The sequence below is a fragment of the Acomys minous genome, assembly GCF_964271855.1.
Source record: "Acomys minous genome assembly, chromosome: 1".
Taxonomy (NCBI): Eukaryota; Metazoa; Chordata; class Mammalia; order Rodentia; family Muridae; genus Acomys; species Acomys minous.
The window spans coordinates 13,259,451-13,281,159 of record NC_140483.1 but is presented as its reverse complement, the minus strand read 5'-3'; the positions used below and the strand labels follow the sequence as shown (position 1 = coordinate 13,281,159).

At 45.6% G+C, this 21,709-nt stretch overlaps 2 protein-coding genes across 7 annotated transcripts in view; one reads left to right on the top strand and one right to left on the bottom strand.

Annotated features, from left to right (window-relative positions):
- The window catches only part of DNAH14 (dynein axonemal heavy chain 14), a 230,415-nt gene that overhangs the window by 203,298 nt on the left and 5,408 nt on the right, over positions 1-21,709 (top strand). For 4 of the 6 annotated variants that reach the window (XM_084793762.1, XM_084793763.1, XM_084793764.1 and 1 more), the window contains 6 exons: positions 1,503-1,699; positions 3,914-4,026; positions 4,943-5,076; positions 7,030-7,193; positions 10,890-11,039; positions 11,371-13,573. In XM_084793762.1, coding sequence (XP_084649888.1) covers positions 1,503-1,699; positions 3,914-4,026; positions 4,943-5,076; positions 7,030-7,193; positions 10,890-11,039; positions 11,371-11,574 — 962 coding nt within the window. In that variant the 3' untranslated portion in view covers positions 11,575-13,573. Of the gene's footprint in view, positions 1-1,502; positions 1,700-3,913; positions 4,027-4,942; positions 5,077-7,029; positions 7,194-10,889; positions 11,040-11,370; positions 13,574-18,175; positions 18,310-21,709 lie in introns of those variants that run through there. The other 2 variants (XR_014781398.1, XR_014781397.1) reach the window with 2 other exon arrangements.
- The window catches only part of LBR (lamin B receptor), a 27,470-nt gene continuing 17,969 nt past the window's right edge, over positions 12,209-21,709 (bottom strand). The window contains exons 8-14 of the mRNA XM_084794001.1: positions 20,793-20,984; positions 19,174-19,277; positions 18,274-18,399; positions 15,762-15,930; positions 14,483-14,563; positions 14,261-14,383; positions 12,209-14,006 (exon numbers count right to left, since the gene is read on the bottom strand). Of these exons, the coding sequence (XP_084650127.1) occupies positions 13,846-14,006; positions 14,261-14,383; positions 14,483-14,563; positions 15,762-15,930; positions 18,274-18,399; positions 19,174-19,277; positions 20,793-20,984 (956 nt within the window). The 3' untranslated portion in view covers positions 12,209-13,845. The remainder of the gene's footprint in view (positions 14,007-14,260; positions 14,384-14,482; positions 14,564-15,761; positions 15,931-18,273; positions 18,400-19,173; positions 19,278-20,792; positions 20,985-21,709) is intronic.

Here is a 21,709-nt window from a genome sequence, read left to right as displayed (position 1 = left end):
TGAGTGGCGGCCCTGGGCGTGAACCTCACGCTGCACCCTCATCCAGAAGGATGACCCTGGAGGGAGGTAGAGTAGCCACAGCTTAGAAAGGCCAAGTAGGGATTGGAGTGGTAGCTCAGTGGTTAAGAGCACTGGCTGTTCTTGCAAAGGACTGGGGTTCAAATCCCAGCACCCATATGGAAGTTCACAACTGTCTGTTACTCTGGTTCCAGGGGAACTGACACTCTCACACAGACACACATGGAGGCAAAACACAAATGTAAATAAAATAAAAATAATTAAAAAAAAAAAAGGCCAGTGTCTTCCCAGACGGGAGATGGCAGCAGAAAGGAAAAAGAGACTGTGGTATGGGAAGAAGGGAGCCCAAAGGCACCAAGACCAAAAAGGATGCAGGAGCCATCATAACAGACAAGAGCTCTGCTGATGTCACTGCCCAGTGCTGCTCTCCCCGACCTCTGGCCTCTGGGGTAGCACTCAGAACAGTAAGATGGAGGACAAGGGTCTCTTGATGGAGGGGAGGTCAGGCCCAGTCCAAGCTCTGAGGAGGCAAATGCCTGAATCCAGAGAAAATTTCAAGTTAAATTTTAAAATCCCAAATTCCTTTTCAAAATTTTACCTAGGCTGTCCTGCACTCTCTTTGTAGATCGACCAGGCTGGCCTTGAACTCACAGCAATGTGCCTGCCTCTGCCTCTCCAGTGCTGGGATTACAGGTGTACACCACCACACCCTGCTCTTAAAACTGTATGTTGGCAGGGTGTACACCTGAAAGCAGGTGCCTAAGAACACAAAGAGACATCAGCTCCCTTCAAGCTGGAGTTACAGCCAGTTGTTAGCCATGATGTGGGTGCTGGATATCAAACTCAAGGCCTCTGCAAGAGCAAAGAGTGGCACGTGCTCCCTAACCACTGAGCCATCTCTCCAACCCTATAGTCTAATTCTCCAAAATTCATTTTGGACCGAAATGTTGAGCCACAGATTACCAAAATGCATAGCGATGTGCATATGTGACAACACATAACCGACAGTGGTCCTGTGAGATGACATCACTTATTGGCTACCGTGAGCTCCGACTGAGTACGTGCACTGGCACTGGCACAAGGGGGAAAGCCGAGGGTGCATCTCGCAGAATGCCAAATCTAGCCTTCAGTTGTGCCTGCAAGTGTGAGGAAAAAAGATTCAAGAGAGGGTCTCACCAAGGAGCCCTGGCTGGCCTGGAACCAAGCGATCAGCCTGCTTCTGTCTCCCAATCACTGAGACTAAAGGTGTGCGTCACCGTCGTCACCATGACTGGCTAAAGCTTTCTCAAGACACAGTGGCTATTGACTGATTTGCATATTAAGGGAGATGACACTCTAATTTAGACTCCCCTAGAAAATGTCTACCAACTGTGGTCAAATACATGGACTTCTTCCAAGTTGGAGGCCTGCATACCTCAGGGCAAATCTCCTTTCTCCCCCATAAACATGATGTTTTCCTCCCTTCCCCTCTTCTTTCAATTCAGGCTTCGATCCCCTTATCCACTCTGCCTTGATAACCATTCTGAAACAAGAACTAGAACGTTTCAATAAGTTATTATCTGTTATACATAAATCCTTAAAGGATCTTGAACTTGCTATAAACGGAGAGAGCATCCTCACCGAGGATCTGGAGGAGATATATAACTCTTTCCTTGGAGCCAGAGTGCCCATGCTGTGGCAGGTAAGCAGCTGTACTTCCTCTCTGCCTCTTGCCTGACCACGCTAGCTGATCCACACAAGACAGTGTGTGACCGCTGTGCTCACCTACGCTAGCTGATCCACACAAGACAGTGTGTGACCGCTGTGCTCACCTACGCTAGCTGATCCACACAAGACAGTGTGCGACCGCTGTGCTCCCCTACATTGAGTACAAATATGAGTGGATACCACCCAGCAGAGGACAATGTGGCAACTCTACCTAAATTTACCTTGGAGGCGTGCCCCACAAAGCTGTAACAGCATACATCTGAAAATAGCAGGAAGAGAAATCTGGTCACACACACTAAGGTCCAGTCACAAGATAAGGTGTGTGGGCAAAGGTCTTGGTAAAATTTTTAATGCTCCCAAAGAATATGGCGGCCTGTGTTTACTTGCAAAAGTGCTTGTGTTTCAATTTTAAGAAGCACAGACGTTGTGGAAGAAGAAGCCGGACTCAGCACTGCCCTTAAGGCTGTCCCAGTGCTCCACGTGTAGGAGAAGGCGTTGGTTTTCATTTTATATTTTAGCAGAAATATTTCGTATTCCAGTTTGCTCTTCTGTTTTATCTTATTCAAATTTTTAGTATAAACTTTGCTTACAAATGCTGTAAGCCACATACCCTTAGGAAACAAGAAACTATTACAAATGACCGCCACCTATATAAGCAGTGCTGACAAATGCCACATGGGTAAACCCTGAAAACCGAGGCTCTTCTGAAGAGCATGAGAGGGTCACCACAGAAGGCCACAGTACACAACTCACTTAAATGAGGTGCCCATAATAGACAGGCCCACACAGCAGTGGCTGCCCCCAGCCAGCAGTGACGGGCAGACAAACCCACACAGCAGTGGCTGCCCCCAGCCAGCAGTGACGGGCAGACAGGCCCACACAGCAGTGGTTGCCTCCAGCCAGCAGTGACAGGCAGCAAAGCAGTGCGCGTTTTTGTTTGCTTTAGTTTGTTTTTTGGTGAAGATATGCTGAAGGTGACTGAAGTATTGGTTGTCCAACTCAATAACTACACCTAACAACCACTGAATATGTATCTCTTTGGATGATTATGCAAACTGCAGTTCACCATAGTAATGTTAAAAAACAACAACAACTTATGTAGGAAACATGGAAACAGGCTAAAGGCATCAATGACAACTAATTCTTTAAAACTTCAGTATAAACTACTGAAAAGTTGAAATGCAGCACTCATATTATGTAACACAGGACTTCAGAATTGACAGGATTCCTGGGCTCATTGGTGACACTGTGCTGGGAGGCTGTGACATGGCTGCAGGCATGGGGCTGTGTGGCTGCATGTCTGACTCACAGATCTAAATGGCATGTCCAGCTCAGACAAGTGACAGGTGTGTAGAGCTAGGGGACTTCGGAGTGAAGCTACCGAAAACAGTTAGGTTGAAAGAACTCTAGGCAAGACTTACTACTGTTGTCAGCCTGGATGTGACAAAGGGACCACCAGAAGTGAGGGCTGGAGACAAGAAAAGGATTCACCTCAAACGGAGGAGCCAGAGAGTTGAATCCGAAGGGAAGTAGTCAGAATTCAGGAGAAACATGGGTGCCCTGGAGGTGGGAGGGGGGTTGGGGGCGTCCATAGCATAGGAGAGAGTGACCACTGATTTCTAGTGAGGGCAGAGGAGGGGCCGGGAGGTCAGGATGCCTCACAGGACACCTACTGTAAAGAGACGATGGAGACGGCTGAGGACTGCAAGCCCCACTCCCTCCATCCCTTGACGTTTGAGGGGCGGTGATGCTCTGAGCAGCATTAGAGAACTGAGCAGTGAAGGCTGTGAGCAGGAGGCTAGGCCAGCTCTGCCGGGCTGGAAAGAAAAGGACCATCTAGTATGTGAGGCTGATAACTTGCCCTAGGAAGGCTAGGGAGTTCATGTGGCTGAACACCCAGCGTCCCCATGAAAACGGTGTCCCCAGAAATAAGAGGGAGGTGAGAGGTGAACATTTAAGAGCAATGAAAGCCTGTAGCCAGGGCAGGCACTTCCAGTTAGAATTTCCTTAGGACTAATTTTCAGACTTATCGCTGTTTTTTCAGCAGGAAAACGGCATCTCCTGCCAAGGTGTTTGTCCCTGGCAGAGAGGTGCCTAATGCCCTCTAGAAACAGTTACAGACACAACACCCCCCTCTCCCTTCCCCCCCCCCTCCCTCTACCCCCCGCCCCCCTCTCTCAATCCGCAGAAGAATGCCTACAAGTCCTGCAAGCCCCTGAGCTCCTGGGTGAGCGACCTCGTCCATCGGGTGAACTTCTTCAACACCTGGGCCAAAGTGGCGTACACCGCCATACACCACCGGTAGGCATAAGAGCTGGCGCCGCCATCCATCGCCACTTCTGCCGGAGCTTGTCAGTCGCCCACACACTTACCACACAGCTGAGGCTCTTGGGTTTTTCTCACCCTTCTTTTGGGATGAGAAAACAAAAGACCTGCTGAGAGCCGGAATTACCCAGTATGCATTTCTTCCCACAACCCCACCCCATGCCGGAAAAACTGGCCAGCGGGAGTGGAGGAATAATGTGTGAAAACTCTAGTTGTAGCCGGGGCAGTGGTGGCGCAAGCCTTTAATCCCAGCACTCGGGAGGCAGAGGCAGTTGGATCACTGTGAGTTCGAGGCCAGCCTGGTCTACAACGTGAGTCCAGGACAGCCAAGGATACACAGAGAATCTTTGTCTCGAAAAACAAACAACAAAAAATAAAAAAAGAAAGAAAAAGAAAGAAAGCTCTAGTTGTGTCTCCCTCACCGAGTTCTCACAGTGGCCCCATGATGGGAGGTGGGTGCTGATGCTGCCATCATCCTGTTTCAGAAAAGAGTAAACCACAGCACAGGAAATGACTTACCCAGGATGTCACAACTAGAACACAGAAGCATTAAAATGCAAGCCCAGAGGTTCTGTGCCCAGCCTGTGCCTCAGGACATGAGTGTCAGCTGTGGGCAAAGCCTGCAACGCAGATTCTTAGATTCTTCGTGGCCCAGCCAGGCATTTCCAAACCCCTGTCTTCCACAGCCCATCTTCCCTTTCCTCTGAGAGGCCTCAAACTGTGCCCAGTGACCATCAGAGTATAAAATAAGAGGCTGAGGTAGGCTGAAGTGAGTAATGAAAGCTGCCGCCTGGTGGACTGGAGGAGGCTGCCAGGGCCACGTGGCAGCGAGTAGCCACTATGCCCTCAGCTGCCCTGCCCTGCCTCACCCTGTCCCCTGGCTTCTCACCAGGTACATGATGTTTGTCACAACCTGGAGACAGCTTCTTACCCTGGTCAGCCAGAGATCCAAACATGCCATTGAGAGTGACTCCGCTAGTGGATTTCCTGCAAGATACTGGCTCTCTGCTTTCTTCTCTCCACAAGGTGAGTGCTAGCACCCAGGGCTGACCCACATCTACCTCTGGGGCATCTGCACTCAGCCACTCCACCACCACTGGCCCAGAAGGCAGCAGCTGCAGCCCTGTGGGACCTGAGCCTGTCCTGCCCCACCTTTCCTTATCTCATCTTCTGTAAGGCCTACAACAGGAGGAAATACCACACCTCAGGCACTCTTTTTTTTTTTTTTTTTAAAGAAAGAATCCAGAGTTCGAGAGCCGTTTTGTTTGTTTGTTTGTTTTGGTTTTGGTTTAGTTTTTGGTTTTTTAAAGATTTATTATGTATACAGTGCTCTGCCTGGGAGGACATCAGATCACATTATAGATGGTTGTGAGCCACCATGTGGTTGCTGGGAACTGAACTCACGACCTCTGGAAGAGCAGGCAGTCTTTACTAATAAGAATTGATGGTCCAGTGGCTGCTGCCCCCTACCTTCTCGGCACAAACACTCAGCAGGAAAGAAAGGCAGACATTAACTGGGCTATGTCACAGCAGCAGGGAGCCAAGACCCATAGGGACCTGTGAAGATGCCATAGTAGACTGAGCTCCACCAAAGCAGGAACAGGTAGGCGGGCTGTTTTGTTTTTTAAAGATTTATTTATTTATTATTATGCATACAGTGCTCTATCTGCATGTAACACCTGCAGGCCAGAAGAGGGCATCAGATCACATTTTAGATGTGAGCCACCACGTGGTTGCTGGGAATTGAACTCAGGTCCTCTGGAAAGGCAGCCAGTGCTCTTAACCTCTGAGGAAACTCTCCAGCCCCTTGTTTTTGTTGTTGTTGTTGTTTTTCATTTCTGTTGCACCCTCGTATCTAACTTGTCCAACACCAACAAAGATCCCAGTCAGTCAGTACTTGAAGAATGAGTAGCTTTCCATGGGCTTATGCGTGAATCAACGTTCTGAATATAAAAAGGGGCAATCACAACTGAAGGCCAGAAAAGGCCGCTAAGGGAAGGACTCCTCAGATGTGTCCTGAAGCTATCAACTATTACCCAAGTAGGTCAGGGAAGGAGAATAAACAGCATTCTCCCAGCACTACAGACCGCCAGCCCTCTGTTCTGGTCCTACGTTTCGCTCAGTGGCCCTTGAAGGCTGTTACTGTCATCGTCTGTACAACTAGGGAAAACGTGGCGCAGAGAAGTAAAGAAATGTACCTGAGGCCCTGGAGCAATGGCTTAGCAGTCCTTTTGCACAGGACCCAGGTTTGATTACCAGCACTGACACAGTATTCCACAAACATCCCTAAGTCCAGTTCCAGAGCATCCAACCTTCTGACGCCCACAGGCACCAAGCACACATGTGGGACACAGACGTGGTGAAAGCAAAACACTCACACCGAAAATGAGGAATCTAATAGAAAAAAGATAAAAAGGGGTGGGGGGAGGTGGAGGGGTGGAAAGTCCTACAACTAACTAGGATCCAGTGACGAGGATCTACCAAGGACAGGCACAAGGCCCAGACAGCAAGTGTGGGCTGAAGCCAGAAAGATGGCCACTGTAGGAGAGGCAGCAGGCAGCGGCTGCAATTGAGGAGGGTAGGGAGGTCATAGGCACCTGCTGTGACAGGGAAGGCTGGTGAGGTCTGTGCTTGATCTTGGCTTAGGGACCAGGTCTACTTTGTCTCCAGTCAAAAGCTGGCACTGGGTGCAGTGGGGCCGGGGCCGGGGCCGGGGGATGGGGGAGGGGGGGGCGTGCGGGAGTCCTGAAACTTTTTAATTGCTTACTGCCTGAGTGTTGCGAACTTCCCTTTAGAACATCTGCATCTTACCAAGCTTCCCTCTAGGATGCAGTGTTTTCTATAGGAGTAAAATGATACACAATATCCTATTACCCTTCCTTCCTGCCTCCTCCCTACATCACCACGGGGCAGCCATAGTTCCTACCCCCCAGGAAACCTGAGGCTTACCAGAAACTCTGGCACTGTTTCTCTTCCAAGCCTTTCTTACTGCTGTGCTTCAAGATTATGGAAGGACCCACGGAATCTCCATAGAAGACCTCACTTTCACTCACAAAGTAATTTCTCCTGTCAAAGCTCAAGAAGATGATCCTATCGCCAGACTCCTCCAGGGGAGGTTCCACGTAGTCAGGAAAGCTTTCCAGGTACTGGGTGCTGAGGAGATTGGAAAAGATCCAACCTCCATTTTAGGACTAGAGTACGACTCGCCCAGTTCTGTGGGCTTATCCGTAGCCGTCACGTCTACATGTGATTTCGTGCCAATGCGAGGCTGCCCTTCTCACTGCAGCTATGTAGGATAGTGTGCAGTCAAGTAATGCCGTAACTCCAGCTGTGTTCTTTCTGCTTAGACCTGCTTTAGTTATCTGTGATCTTTAGTGTTTTCATACAGATCTTAAGATTTTTTTTTCTTTTTCTTTTTTTTTTTTTTTTTTTTTGAGTTCTGTAAAGATTATCATTAGAATTTTGGTAGGTATTGTATTGAACCTGCAGATTGCTTTTAGTGGTAAAGCCATTTTCACTTATTAATCCTAGCTCGTCTTTCCATTGTCTTACATCTTTGATTTTTCTTGTAGAAGTCTTGTAAGTCCATGATTAGGCCTATTCCCAGATTTTTTACTTTTTAGATTATTGTAAGTTTTTTTTTCCATGTTCTGTTTTGATAAGAGCTACTAATTTGCTGTTACTTAGCTTTGTTTTTTTGAGACAGGATCTCACTATGTAGCTCTGGCTGTTGTGGAATTATGTAGATCATGCTGGCCTAGAACTCACTATGTGGAGCTCAGAGATCTGTCTGCCTGTTTGTCAAGTGCTGGGATTTAAGGGGTGGGCATGCTGCCTCTCCCACTAAAATCTACTGCTGTCTGAAGGCTGACTTTGTCCTCTGCTGCTCTACTGAAAGCTTTTTAGTGAAGCGTTTTAGTGGAGTCCATGAGGTCTTTTAAGAATAAAAAAGAGATCTGGGCATGGTGGCACATGCCTTTAATCCCAGCACTTGGGAAGCAAAGGCAGGCAGATCGCTGTGAGTTCAAGGCTAGGCTGGTCTACAAATCGAGTCTAGGACAGCCAAGGATACACAGAGAAACCCTTTCTCAAAAAAAAAAAAGAAAAGAAAAGAAAAGAAAAAGGTGGTGGTGGCACACATCTTTAATCCCAGCACTCAGGAGGCAGAAGCAAGTGGAGCTCTGTGTTCCAGGCCAACCAGAGCTACACAAAGAAACCCTGTCTATGGGGAGAGAAAAAAATAGAGCTTGAAAGATGGCTCAGTGGTTAAGAACACTGACTGCTCTTCCAGAGGTCCTGAGTTCAATTCCAGAAACCACCTGGTGACTCACAACCATCTAATACTGAGATCTGATGCCCTCTTCTGGCGGGCAGGTGTAGTTACAGATAGAACACATAAAATGAATAAATACATCCTTTAAAATAAAAAAAAAGCCAGGCGGTGGTGGTGCTTGCCTTCAATCCCAGCACTCAGAAGGCATAGGCAGGTGGATCGCTGTGTTTGAAGCCAGCCTGGTCTACAAAGTGAGTCCAGAACAGCCAAGGCTACACAGAGAAACCCTGTCTCAAAAAGCAAAAACAAACAAAAGGATAAAATAAGGGACAGTGTCCTGGTTAGGTGATTTTTTAAAATTAAATCTGGGGGAACAAAACCTCAAAGGAGAAAATATCTCAAATTGTAGGCATTTCCTTGACTAAAAAGAGACGAGAGGGCCCATGTAAACTAAATGAGCCCTTTCCTCCCTCTGTTGCTTTTGGTCATGGTCTTAAACACAGGAACGAAAGAAAAAAAATCTAAGTTTTTCTTCCTTCCTAATGTATCACTTTTATACCTTTTTCTTGTCTTATTGGACACTTTACTCAGTATGAGTGAAGACAATGGACACCCTTGGCTAGGCCAGGAAAAAGTGCTGTTTTCCATCATTAACATAATTTTGGCTTGCCGGGTGTGGTGGCGCACGCCTTTAATCCCAGCACTCGGGAGGCAGAGGCAGGCGGATCGCTGTGAGTTCGAGGTCAGCCTGGTCTACAAAGTGAGTCCAGGACAGCCCAGGCTACACAGAGAGACTCTGTCTCGAAAAAAAAAAAAAAAAAACCCAAAAAAAAAAACAAACATAATTTTGGCTTAAGTTTGTATTATATGTAAGCAGGTTCTCACCTCTTTCTGTTTTACACCAAGAACCAAGTTTGATTTAGGGTAAAGTAAGATAGCTTCCATTTGCTTTGAATGGCTCTTTGGTACAATTACTTACAGTGTTCTTCAGAGAAAATTCCTACATTAGGTATGGTGGCCCACAACTATGATCCCAGAACTTGGGGTATGAAGGCAAAAGGATCGGCAGCTCAAGGTTATCTCAATTACTTAACAAGTTCAAGACAAGTTCAAAACTGCCCTGAGCACACTGTGGCCTGTCTGTCTACACAGGTCCCAGGTCAATGAGCTGACTCCTCAGGTACCAGAGCCCATTCTGCATCTTTAAGGACTCACTAGGTTCTCCAGAGGAGAAGCAAAGGCCCCAGAGCACTGCAATGCGCATGTGCCCTGCCCCTCAGCCCCTCAGAGCACTGCAATGCTCATGTGCCCTGCCCCTCAGCCCCCTCAGCACTGCAATGCTCATGTGCTCTGCCCCTCAGCCCTCAGAGCACTGCAATGCGCATGTGCCCTGCCCCTCAGCCCCTCAGAGCACTGCAATGCTCATGTGCCCTGCCCCTCAGCCCCCAGAGCACTGCAATGCTCATGTGCCCTGCCCCTCAGCCCTCAGAGCACTGCAATGCTCATGTGCCCTGCCCCTCAGCCCCTCAGAGCACTGCAATGCTCATGTGCCCTGCCCGTCAGCCCCTCAAAGCACTGCAATGCACGTGTGCCCTGCCCCTCAGCCCCTCAGAGCACTGCAATGCTCATGTGCCCTGCCCCTCAGCCCCTCAGAGCACTGCAATGCTCATGTGCTCTGCCCCTCAGCCTCCAGAGCACTGCAATGCTCATGTGTCCTGCCCCTCAGCCCCCAGAGCAGTAGGAGCATGAACATTTGCTACCCAGGACGCACATGCTATTTTCTACCTAAGAGTTCATCAGAAATCCAAACTCTTCATCTTAGTTTGGGTTCTGTTGCTGTGAAGAGACAACCATGATCAAGGCAACTCCTATAAAAGAAAACATTTAATAGGGGGTGGCTTATAGTTTCAGAGTATTATCACCCTGGCAGGAAGCATGGCAGCATGCAGGCCTGCATGGTGCTGGAGACAGATCCAAAGGCAGCCAGGAGACTCGAATTCCACACTGGGCAGAGCTTGAGCGCAGGAGACCTCAAAGGCCATCCCAACAGTGACACACTTCCTCCAAGGCCACACCTCCTAATATTGCCATTCCCCAAGGGCCAACCATTCAAACACATGAGTCTATGGGGGCCGTTCCTATCCACACCACTACACTTCCACACACACAACCCTGCTCCCCCAAGTCAGGGCTTCTCTGAGTAACAGCCCTGGCTGTCCTTAGAACTCACAGAGATCCGCCTGCCTCTGCCTCCCAAGTGCTAGGATTGAAGGTGTGCACTACCATGCCTGGCCAGAAATCCAAACTTATTCCAAGCTAAATTATTTTTCCTGTATCAATATGCTATAGAACTGTTCCTAACCTGTTTCCAATCTCCAAATCCTTACTGTGTAAGGGAGCCCTTGGGAAAGGCAGGTAGGTTTGAGCACAACTTGCTGACTTAGAAATTTGAGTCTGGTTTCACCTAAGCAGTCAGGGCAACATAAAACAGAGACGTACCACACTGGGGAAGGGGTTGAGTCTCATGACCTCTAAAAGAAGACCCTTGACCCTTCATTCTCATCAGATCCAGGAACAACAGGCTCCCAAAGGAGTTTACATTTTTGGTTTATTCCTCGAGGGAGCACGGTGGGATCCTCAACAGAATGTACTGGAAGACTCGCTGCCCACAAAGTTATGCTCTGAATTTCCTGACATCCACTTTGTGCCAACAAAGGTAATTATTTACTTGGTAAGGGAATCCCAAACTTCGAATTCTCATTACCTGTCATCCAATGAGGGAAATGTAATAAAGTACTTTAGACAAAATAGCACAATATTGTTAAAGATCTAAAAACATGCTAAAACTGATGATGTCCAGTATCACCACTCAGGAATATTATACCAAAAGTTACCAAGTTATCTTTAACTTCCCTAAATACAATTTCAGCATGCAACTACAAAATCATTAAATGTTTAGTGCAAACATCACAAATACCCTCAAACCCACTCACAGAAAATGTTGGCTTTCTTAACTGTGTGATTTGACTAGGAATCTTCATTTTTAGGTTACTGAAGCATACCGTGCTTCTGACCAGATGGACCCAGAACTCCATACTTTTGAGTGTCCAGTTTTCCAAACACCGGAGAGGTCAAGAAGTACTACAGGTTTACCAATACATTTCTTAACATCAGTGCATTTACCAACAAAGAAACTTCCTACACACTGGATCACCAGGCAGGTCGCACTGCTGTGTGAGAAGAATGAATGAAATAAACACCCGTACCAAACCAATTTAAGTTTGGCTTTACCTGGATTTACATGCATCAGGCACCTCACATGTGGGGAACGGCCTGGTAACAGCCATACGTGGCAAGTGTGGCGCTGGAGACTTCTGACAGGTAAGCAGTGTCTGTACTGTTTTTCAAAGGAACACAGATGCTTCTGCTATTAATATATATTTGCTTCAGAGTGTGACAGAGCCTACAACAGCTGTTACGTACTTGGTATTCTTAAACAGCGAACACTAAAGATGACTAGTTTTTAGGAGTTGTGTATTCCAGCCCTAAACCCTCAGATTCTAATTCTAACTCATTGTTTGCTGGGTTTTTGTTTCTCAAGACAAGTTTTCACTCTCTAGCCCAGGATGGCCTCAAACTCATGGAGACCCTAAGTAAACCTCCTGGAATGCTGCAGTTACGGGAATGAACCACCACTGGGTCAGGCTCTAGCATCCTTTGCTTTACTATAAACCTGCTGGTCAGAAGTCCCTGGGTTCCTGCAGTTCAGAAAAACCCAAACAAATAAGCCTAGGGAAAAAAATGGGTCGGGGTGGCAAAGAATGTGCCCCCTTACCACTGGTAACCCCAAAGCTATGGGCAAAAAGCAATGAGGCTATAAAGTGATCAAAGCAACACTTTATTTTCAATGTTTTGTTTCCAACTAAAATTTTATTACAAAGTTTGCCAAACATCAAATTAAAAACTTGCACCTGATAACCAGACACGGTGGCACTGTCCTATCACAGACTCTTCTCACTGCCAGGCAAAGAACCCACTTCTTTAATCTTATGCAAAGTTTCCTTATAAGCTCAGCACATAGCATGTCGATACCAAGAGAACAGCAAAACAGAAAAACACCCACTGCAGACCTCAATACTAGTAAAACAATGACAATTTCATAAAGGCATCTAAAAATTACAGAATGCAGTGTCGCTTCATGATCACATTAACACAGCTATTTTACATACACTCTGAGCTGCAAAGCAGAAGGAGCACTTTGCATCTGGCTCATGTGTGATAAATGTAATAGGAATCCAAACGTATACACTGTGTGTATTACATCCCTTAGGTTGAAGATTCAGAGAACAATGTAGCTTTGAATATAAAAGTCTAGTAAATCTGCCCCTTGTCCTACAGTTACTATGGAATTAACCAACCTCACTAGAATTGAACGGCTGCAACTAGCTATGCATATATACTAAACTGAAACAGAAGACAACAGTTTTAAATTAGCTCCTTAGAGTGTTTCAGGCTGAACTCCTTTCTCGAGAGTTTTAAAGACATAAAGGATACAAAATAGTATAAACTGCATGAGTTAAACAGTAGCAAAAATACTGTTGAATTTTAAGTCAAAAAATATATAAAAAATAGTAGCCTGAAATGGCAATTTTTCCAACAGCAATGTGTGTAAAAATATTTAAAATAGTACTGTTACTCCAAAAATATATGGTTTTTTTTCTATTTGCAACAGTTTATATAGGCAAACACACACCTGCAAATTGAGGTAGCAAAGCCAAATTCACAAACTTTGGATAAAGAAAAATAACTCTCCTATGTTTTAACTTTAAATGAACTCTAATTGCTTTACACTTTAAAATTCACATTACTTTACAAAACTTAATTTAAAACACTGAAAATGCTTTCGTTAAAAAACTACTTAGTTTCTGACAATTATCTCACATTCAAAAACTGTACAGAAAAAAACACAAGTCACCATATATTACATAAACGTAACCTATGTATTTACATTTCCAAATGCACTTTTAAAGGCTGAGGCTGAGCCACTACTATGAATGGTCTCCCTTAAACAGGTCCTGCAAGTGATCTGTCCTTATTCTTCACATATACCATCAAGATTGGGCTGGTTTTTGCTTTACTTATAAATTGACCCAAAGAGAATTCTATTCTCTAAGTGCATAGATGTACTTTAAGATTTTTCAAGAAAAATCAAATGGCAGAAAGAAAAAAAAATTTTTTTAAATACAAAAATAAGACTTCAGATTTCTAGGGATTAAACTTTTCCTATTAACCAAATTATATCATCTTTGAATTTCCCCCCTTGTTAGCTGCTATACTTTAATGTGAATAAACACAACCACATTAAAAGATTACTATTTGGCTCCATATTCCTGACTGGAAAAGACAAAAAACAAACAAACAAACAAAACCCAGAGATCCCGTCAGTGCATCAAGTTAATTCACTCTGGACTTTTCCTTGTTTCCGTAAGAGGGTCTGACCCGTGGTGGCATCCGAGCACAGGTCAGTAAATGTAGGGGACTATGCGGTAGGGCACTCGCAGGCAGTACTTCTCCCAGGCCAGGCCGTACTTCCTCCTACACTGGTGCTCATCACGGGCTTCTCGGTGGACCAGCAGGATGGTGAAGTAGATGACGTAGAAGTAAGGCAGGAGGTGGGTAAACCCTGCAGGTAACAACAGCAGCTGAGTGACTTTTCTCATTTCCCTCAAATGCCCTAGAACTAGTTTTCTGAACCAAGATATGTCAGATTACAAACAAAATGATGTTCTTAGCCATCTCAAAATGTTCTCAATCCCTTCAGAAGGTAGACAACTGTAAGTTGGCAAGAAAACAGACCGGGGAGCTGCCTAGAACTCCATCAATGACATGCAGTCTGAGAAAGTTAGCTAACAGTCAAGTTAGCACGGAGATGCTCACCACATGGGAGGGACCACGCCAGAGCCATGATGAGATCACCCAAGTAATTGGGATGGCGAACAAAGCCCCACCATCCAGAAACAAGCAGACTCTTTCCTGTGGAAGTATGAATGGTCTTCAAATCTACATAAAAACAAAAACCTACTTTAATGACTTCTAAAAAAGAGGTATAAAAACCCACACATAGTAAGTATAAATCAACATATTAAAGTCGGCCCTTACGTGCAAGCTTTGGATCAGCGGGATTCTTGCGGAATGCATTTTTCTGAGAGTTTGCACAACGGAAGATTACATATCCACAAACTGAAATTTTAAAATATTTTCCTGTTAGTAATTTAGATGTAATCTAGCATTTAAATTCTCACTCATGATCTATCTTGAGGCAAAACTAACAGACAGACAGCCTTCCCCACGGAGGACGACCGTGACTACAGGCTACCTTGCGGGCTAGCTCTCAGACCTGCAGCCTCAGTAAAATACCAGCTGAGTCAGAAAACGTTGTCTGCACTTCAGTGTGAAACCTCTCAACTTGGGGGATGTACTCAAGTTAACAGGCCTAACATGGCCCCCCTATGATAAGATCTGAATGACAGGAAATAACAATTCTCCACTTCAGCTTCTCTCTAAGATAAACAGACTTTTGGATAACTCAGGTGCCACTGACATAAATAAACCAATGGAGAAACTAAAGCTTGGCTTTCCTCTTCCATTACAGATACTCATAATGTCATAAAACTAGCTCTATTTGAAGTTCAATGCTAATTTTCCTATCCAGGAAGTTTTAAATTACTTACTTTACTGACAAAGAAATAAAGGAATGTCATCTGAACTGAAGAACACTGGGCCTGGTGGGACTCAGAGCCACAGTGGACCTCTCTACGCCGCTGCCCCCCACCCGCCTCTTACAAGTGCTGACTTGCTCGCTCAGTCCCTCTTCCATCCCATATTAAACCACTGCACCTCCAACTAAAACTTGCATCATCCTCCAGTAAGTACAAGCTGACATTCCCCAGAGGACTGGTTCCCTCTCCGCCCGTATGTGAGCACCTTAGGCCTCAGTATCCTGGTATCACTTGTACAGTAAGACAGAGTGTTGTTTGGAGAACAATCTCTTTTTGGTTTTTCGAGACTGGGCTGACTTTGTAGACCTGGCTGGCCTGGAACTCACATTGATCCTCTGCCTCCCGACTTCTGGGATTAACAGCATGTGCCACCACACCCGGGGAACAATCTCATTTTTATCATCTCTAGACAGTGCAGGCATTTGACAGAGAAAAGGAATTGTTCCTAAAGCAATTCAAGCTAAATAACAGTAAGATGCTCTGTTGAGAGGACCAGTGGAGAGCGATGTCTTCCTTCTCTTGGGAACTTTAGAATTTTCTCACTACTTAATAACCATCATGAATTATTTTAAACCTGTGGTCAAGTGAAATGCCATGTGACAGACAGACACCAACCACAAAGGAGCAAACACAGAATGGAGGCTGAGATTAGCACTCACGTTTCAGAGCAATGATGACAGAAGCCAATGGCCAGGACAAGTCATGGGGATGGCTGACCAGGTAAAAGGCCTGGAGGCTGTAGGTGAATGGAACCCACACCAAGTCCCCAAAGGCCAGCATGAAACCAAAGCCATCGTGGATGATATCCATGGTGGTCAGCAGTGCTTCCTAAAATGACAGGTGGGAAGAAATAAAAGCCATCTTATGGCCAAGTGTGTTAAGTGTAGGCACTCCAAAATACTGAAAAGCAGTTCCGTTGCTCTGGCCTAAGCCACTGTGTCCCACCCATCCCGCCTCCCCCTCCCCCTCCCCGTAAGTCCTGCAGTAGCCGACTTCTAAACCCCTCTCAGGCTTCAGCGCTTGCTCAGGACCTCCCTGACTTCACCTTCCTCCACCCCCAGCCTCAGTCCTCTCCCTGGGCAGCCTTCCTGACCCTGCACTTGGCCAATCCTTCTCAGATGCCAGCATCCTGCATTCCAGAAAGTCACTGGTCACTCTACTTGTCCAGTTATGCTCTCTACTGCATTGCAAACCTCTCATTTGTCGAAAGTAAATGCCACGGTGCCTAGCAGGAAGTAATGGGTCCACAATATATTTGTGAAAGGAACAACCACCAAGCAAGTCTGGATCATCTGGACTCCCCTGTGCACTGCCTACAGTAGAAGCAAGCTGGAGGGCAGCATGGCAAACCAAGGGTTCACACCCAGGCACACTCTGAGTTTGTCAGCGTGAGCACATGGTCGATCAGGTATCTCTGGACCAAGATACCTGAAGGCCAGACTCATGGACACATCTCTGAATATCTGAAACTTTGGTATCTGTCCTTGGGGTAGGATAACTAGCTATCAGAGGTCTGTTGAAAACCTAGTTCTGTGTTAAATGCAAAAGTAGTGCCTCCAAGGGCAGCCTCATAGGATAAAAAGTCAGGTCAGAAATCTAGGCCCAAAGGCTCACACCTTAGATGTCAGAATGGCACATACGCTATCAACTCTGGGGACATATGCTCCGATATAGGTTCCTTAGAGACTGAAGATGACTGTGGAACATAGGACTAAGGCAGATAAAAACACGTGCAGTGACAAAAGCCAGAATGAAGGGGAGCTGTCAGTGAGAAGGACAAGTGTAATGAAGCAGGGGATCAGTTAAACTGTGGCCAGGCTCTAAGGGCCTCCAGACTTAACTAGATAGACTCCTCTTCAAAGCAGGTCCGTCCACTTGAGCATTCCCAGGACAGAAAACTCCCCATCAATGGCTAATTTGCAAACAGTTGGCAGGTGCTGAGGAAACTATCCAGTGAACACTCTTGTTTATAATCTGCTTGAGACACTAAGGACAGAAAGAAACTTCCCCAAGCCCATGCCTGTGTGGACAGCAACAGGGGAGAATGCTAAGTAAAGTGAGTGCCGGGTAAGCACGAAGGCCAAGTTCAACTCTCAGAAGCAACATTTTAGAAATGAGGTGGTGAAATAAAAAAGAAAGAAAGGAGGGAGGTGGTGTGTACTTGTAATCCAGCACAGGGCAGTCAGAGACAGCTGGATCCCTGAGGCTTGCTGGACAGTCTGCCAAGCCTACTCGCTGAGCTTCAGGCCAGTGAAAGATTACGTTTTAAGAAAATAAAGGGGGGCTAGAGAGATGGCTCAGAGGTTAAGAGCACTGCCTGCTCTTCCAGAGGTGCTGAGTTCAATTCCCAGCAACCACATGGTAGCTCACTACCATCCATAATGAGATCTGGTGCCCTCTTCTGACCTGTAGGCAGAATACTATATACATAATAAATAAATTTTTTAAAAAAGAAAAAACAAAACAGAAAGCGTCCTCTGATCTTCACGTGTGTATGTGCACATACACCCATGCAGGAGTGCCATGTGCATATGCACATACACACAAATTGTGCCTTAAGATACCAGAAGAAAGTCATTTCCAAATAAGAGTTATTCTCTCTCTCTCTCTCTCTCCCTCTCTCTCTCTCTCTCTCTCTCTCTCTCTCTCACACACACACACACACACACACACACACACACACACACGTTCATGTGCAGGCCCTTTGAGCTGCCTCATTGTCAACACAAGCTAGAGGTGAGCTCCGCCCCCCTCATTGTGATATAAGCTGCTCCAGCTCCCCAGAGGGAAGCCAACCACTCATCAACTCTCAAAGCTGCTTGACTTCATGGCCTCCAAGAACTTAGCTCTTAAAATTAGCTATTTTGGCTGGAGAGATGGCTCAGAGGTTAAGAGCACTAACTGTTCTTCCAAATGGTCCTGAGTTCAATTCCCAGCAACCACACGGTGGCTCACAACCATCTATAATGAGATCTGGTGCCCTCTTCTGCCCTTCTGGCTCATATGCAGGCCAAATACTGTATAAATAATAAATAAAATATTTTTTTAAGATTTATTTAACTACTTTGTATAGGCACAGAAATGCACAACTAAAGGCCAAATTGGAAGATCACAAGTTCAAGCCAGCATGGACTACTAGGACCTTAAAAACAAAAAAGTCCAATAAATTACCTCATTCCAGAGGGCGTCCACCACATACAAGAACTGGAAACTATTAACCAAGATCATTGCCAAGGATGGGGCACTCCGTTCCTGTACTTTCATTTCAGCCAAAAGCATCACCAAGTTCACCACCACCTGGAAAAAGGCAAGAGAACACTCTCAAAGCACAGCTGAGAAACCCAGTGACCCCCACAAAGCAAGACACCTGTGCTATCTTGCAACCGTGCAGCCTCACTCTCATCTAGAGAAGGCAGTGGATGTGGGTCTTCACAGAAGACTGATCAGTATCCTTTCAAACAGTGGCATGGGCACGTGAGACTAAGGAGCCACTGCAGAAGGGAGGAACCAGCAAGAAAGAGCGCACAACACAATAAGGGCTACCGGTCTCCTTAGTAACACTGTCCTTGACTGGACTCTGATTGGGCGAGGAATCCGGCTAAGGAATACAGGGTCTTGGATCTATTTTCTTTGTAATTCTCCTTCAAGTCTGAGAAGGAGAGGAAATCAGTGCTTTTTTTTTTTCTTTTCTTGAAATCAGTAATTTTTACATTATTCCATCTATACTAATTCTGTGATGTTTAATAATCCATAACAACGTATCTTAAACCTGTAAAAAATACAGTAAGAAAATATTTTGCGTTAAGACATGTGTGTGTTTGTTTTTTAAGACAGGGTTTCTCTGTGTAGCCTTGGCTGTCCTAGACTCACTTTGTAGACCAGGCTGGCTTCAAACCCAGAGATCTGCCTGCCTCTGCCTCCTGAGTGCTGAGATAACAGGTGTGTGCCACCACATCCAGCTATTAAGACAGTATTCTAGAAAGCTATTATCTTCTTTAAAATCACCTACACTTCCTTCTAAATACAAGATAGTCCTACCATCAAAATTGGGGGGAAAAACAAAACACATACCCATCCAATCAATCCGGGGCGCAATTCACAAAAGTATTTGAGATCAAAAGCACCAATTCGAGGATTTAATTCACGGCCAATGAAGAAGTCATAGACAGCATTTCCTGGGAAGGAAAAATGATTACCTGAGTCATGTTCCACCTGCTGCCTTCTACCAAGTCCAATCTGCTGCCCCTGAGGACTGCAGAGGTAGAAGCAAAAGACAGAACTGGGGACCAGGGCTGCCACACTTCCTCAGAGTCACATGATCAGACCCTCCCCCCTCCCCATACCAAACTCTAAGGAAACTGGGGATTTATTTTGTTTTAACGGTCTTTTGTTTTGTTTTTTAACAGCATTTAAAAAAAAAAAAAAAAAAGACAAGGCCTCACTGTGTCACGCCCTGGCTGGCCTGGGAACTCTCTGCTTATATCAGGCTGGCCTGAAACTCACAGGAATCCTCCTGCCCTTGTCAAGGTCTCCAAGTAAAGGCACGTGCCACCACATCCAGCTCATAGGAAACAAAACAAAATAAAAAACAAACAAACAAACTTGGAGCTCAGTGGTGCACTCTCAGCACTCGGGAGGCAGAGGCAGGCAGATCTCTGTGAGTTCAAGGCCAGCCTGGTCTACAAAGTGAGTCCAGGACAGCCAAGGCTACACAGAGAAGCACTGTCTCAAAACGAAACAAAGTTAGAACCAAACAACTTGCAGCTTGATTTTGTTTTCTTAAGGAATTTACTACTTGACAAAGATAGATAGTGCTGCTAAAGGTTTTTAGTCATGTAACTCAGTAAGAACTACCAGGTGCTGGACACGGTGGTGCACGCCTTTAATCCCAGCACTGAGGAGGCAAGAGTCAGGCAGATCGCTGTGAGTTCGAGGCTAGCCTGGTCTACAGAATAAGTCCAGGACAGCCAAGGCCAAGACACCCTATCTCAAAAGCAAAACACAAACAAAAAAAAAGAGCTACCGTATTTTACAGAATAAGACGACCCCCAACTTTTCCAGTTAAAATACAGAGTTTGGAATATACTCGCAGTATAAAACTACTCCTCTTCCAAGGCACACCCTATGCAGCAGACTCTGGCATGTGTATATTTGCAGGCAAGGCACAGACAACCAGACGCTTTATTAAATGCTGGCAGACAGCCAGTGTCAGCCTACACTTCCCCTTTAAGGCTCGCTCCACACTCAACAGACTGCCCTCAAAGTCGAATGGGCGGGTTCTGGTGGAGAGCCTATCCACACTCACGCTCTCCTCCTCTAGGCACAGGAAGATGTATGTGTGCGGCCTGCTCCTCCCTGCTTTACACCCCCTGCACAGTGGGAAATCGGCCAGCACCCACCCCTGTATATGCCAGACACATGAAGCAAAGGGAAGCAAGCTGCATGAGAGTAATGGTGTTTAAGACAACCCTCGACTTTGGCACGGATTTTTCAGGGTTAAAATGTTGTCTTATACGTTAGAAAATCATGAGAAAAAAACATTTAAATTTTGCCTTCAATTTTTTTCTTCACTTGTTTTGAGCTTCTTTATTTCCCATAATTAAACTAGACAAAACAGCTATCTACTTAAGTGGCGCCATGGCTGCCAAGGCTCTGAACACACCCACGCACCATATGATGTAAGTGCTCACCAGAACTGGCAGGTGACAGCTCACCCCTGGGGGCTTTCAAAGAGCGGGCGTAGAGATAAATGCTCAAGACCACTGAAAACACAGTGGCTGCAAGTGCAAACTGAAGGAAGTGAGTGTACAAGTAACACAGCTCTACGCCCCAGAAGAGAGACGTTCCCACAACTGCAGATGTCAGGATAAAGGCGTAGAACCCTTTAAAAAAGAGAGAGAGAGAAGTTAATGAACATCATCCTGGGGCTCAAATTGAGGTTTTGAGACAAGTGAGGTAAGGTTGCCCAAACTGGCCTTGAATTCCTGGGCTCAAAAAGACACAAACACCTTAGTCTCCTAGGCACAAGGAACTACCAGCCAATGTAGTGTTTTTCTGTTTAGTTAAGTCTTAATTTCATTATCCAGATTATTTTCATAAATATATAAATAAGCAATGCCTTTAAGGTACAACCTTGAATGTAAATACCACAGCTCTTGTACTACCTTTCAAGAATGCTAGCATTCTTTTGTACTATGAAGTATTATTACCTACTGTTAATTAAAGGGAAGCTGAAAGGGCATAAAAATTTACTGCTAAACTGAAAAGAATCTCAAAATGCACTACCCCAAAGTGTCAGCGTCCGAAGTCAAATAACTAGCTCCCATGGAGACAGGCAAGCACGTGTTCTCAAGATTAAAGCCACCACCTAACAGCAGAATGGCCTTAGTCGGTATAAAATTGTAATGTTTATGTTGTAATGTATTAGTTGGTAATGATACAAAAAGATTCTAGTCACATTCTAGAAAACATCCACCTAGAGAATGGATTTTAACATACCCTACCCTCATAGCAGAGGCCACAAGAAAGAAACCCCAATGTGGTTACTCATACTTGCAATCCCAGCACGTGGACAAAATAGAATACACTGCACAGGCAGACAGCATAC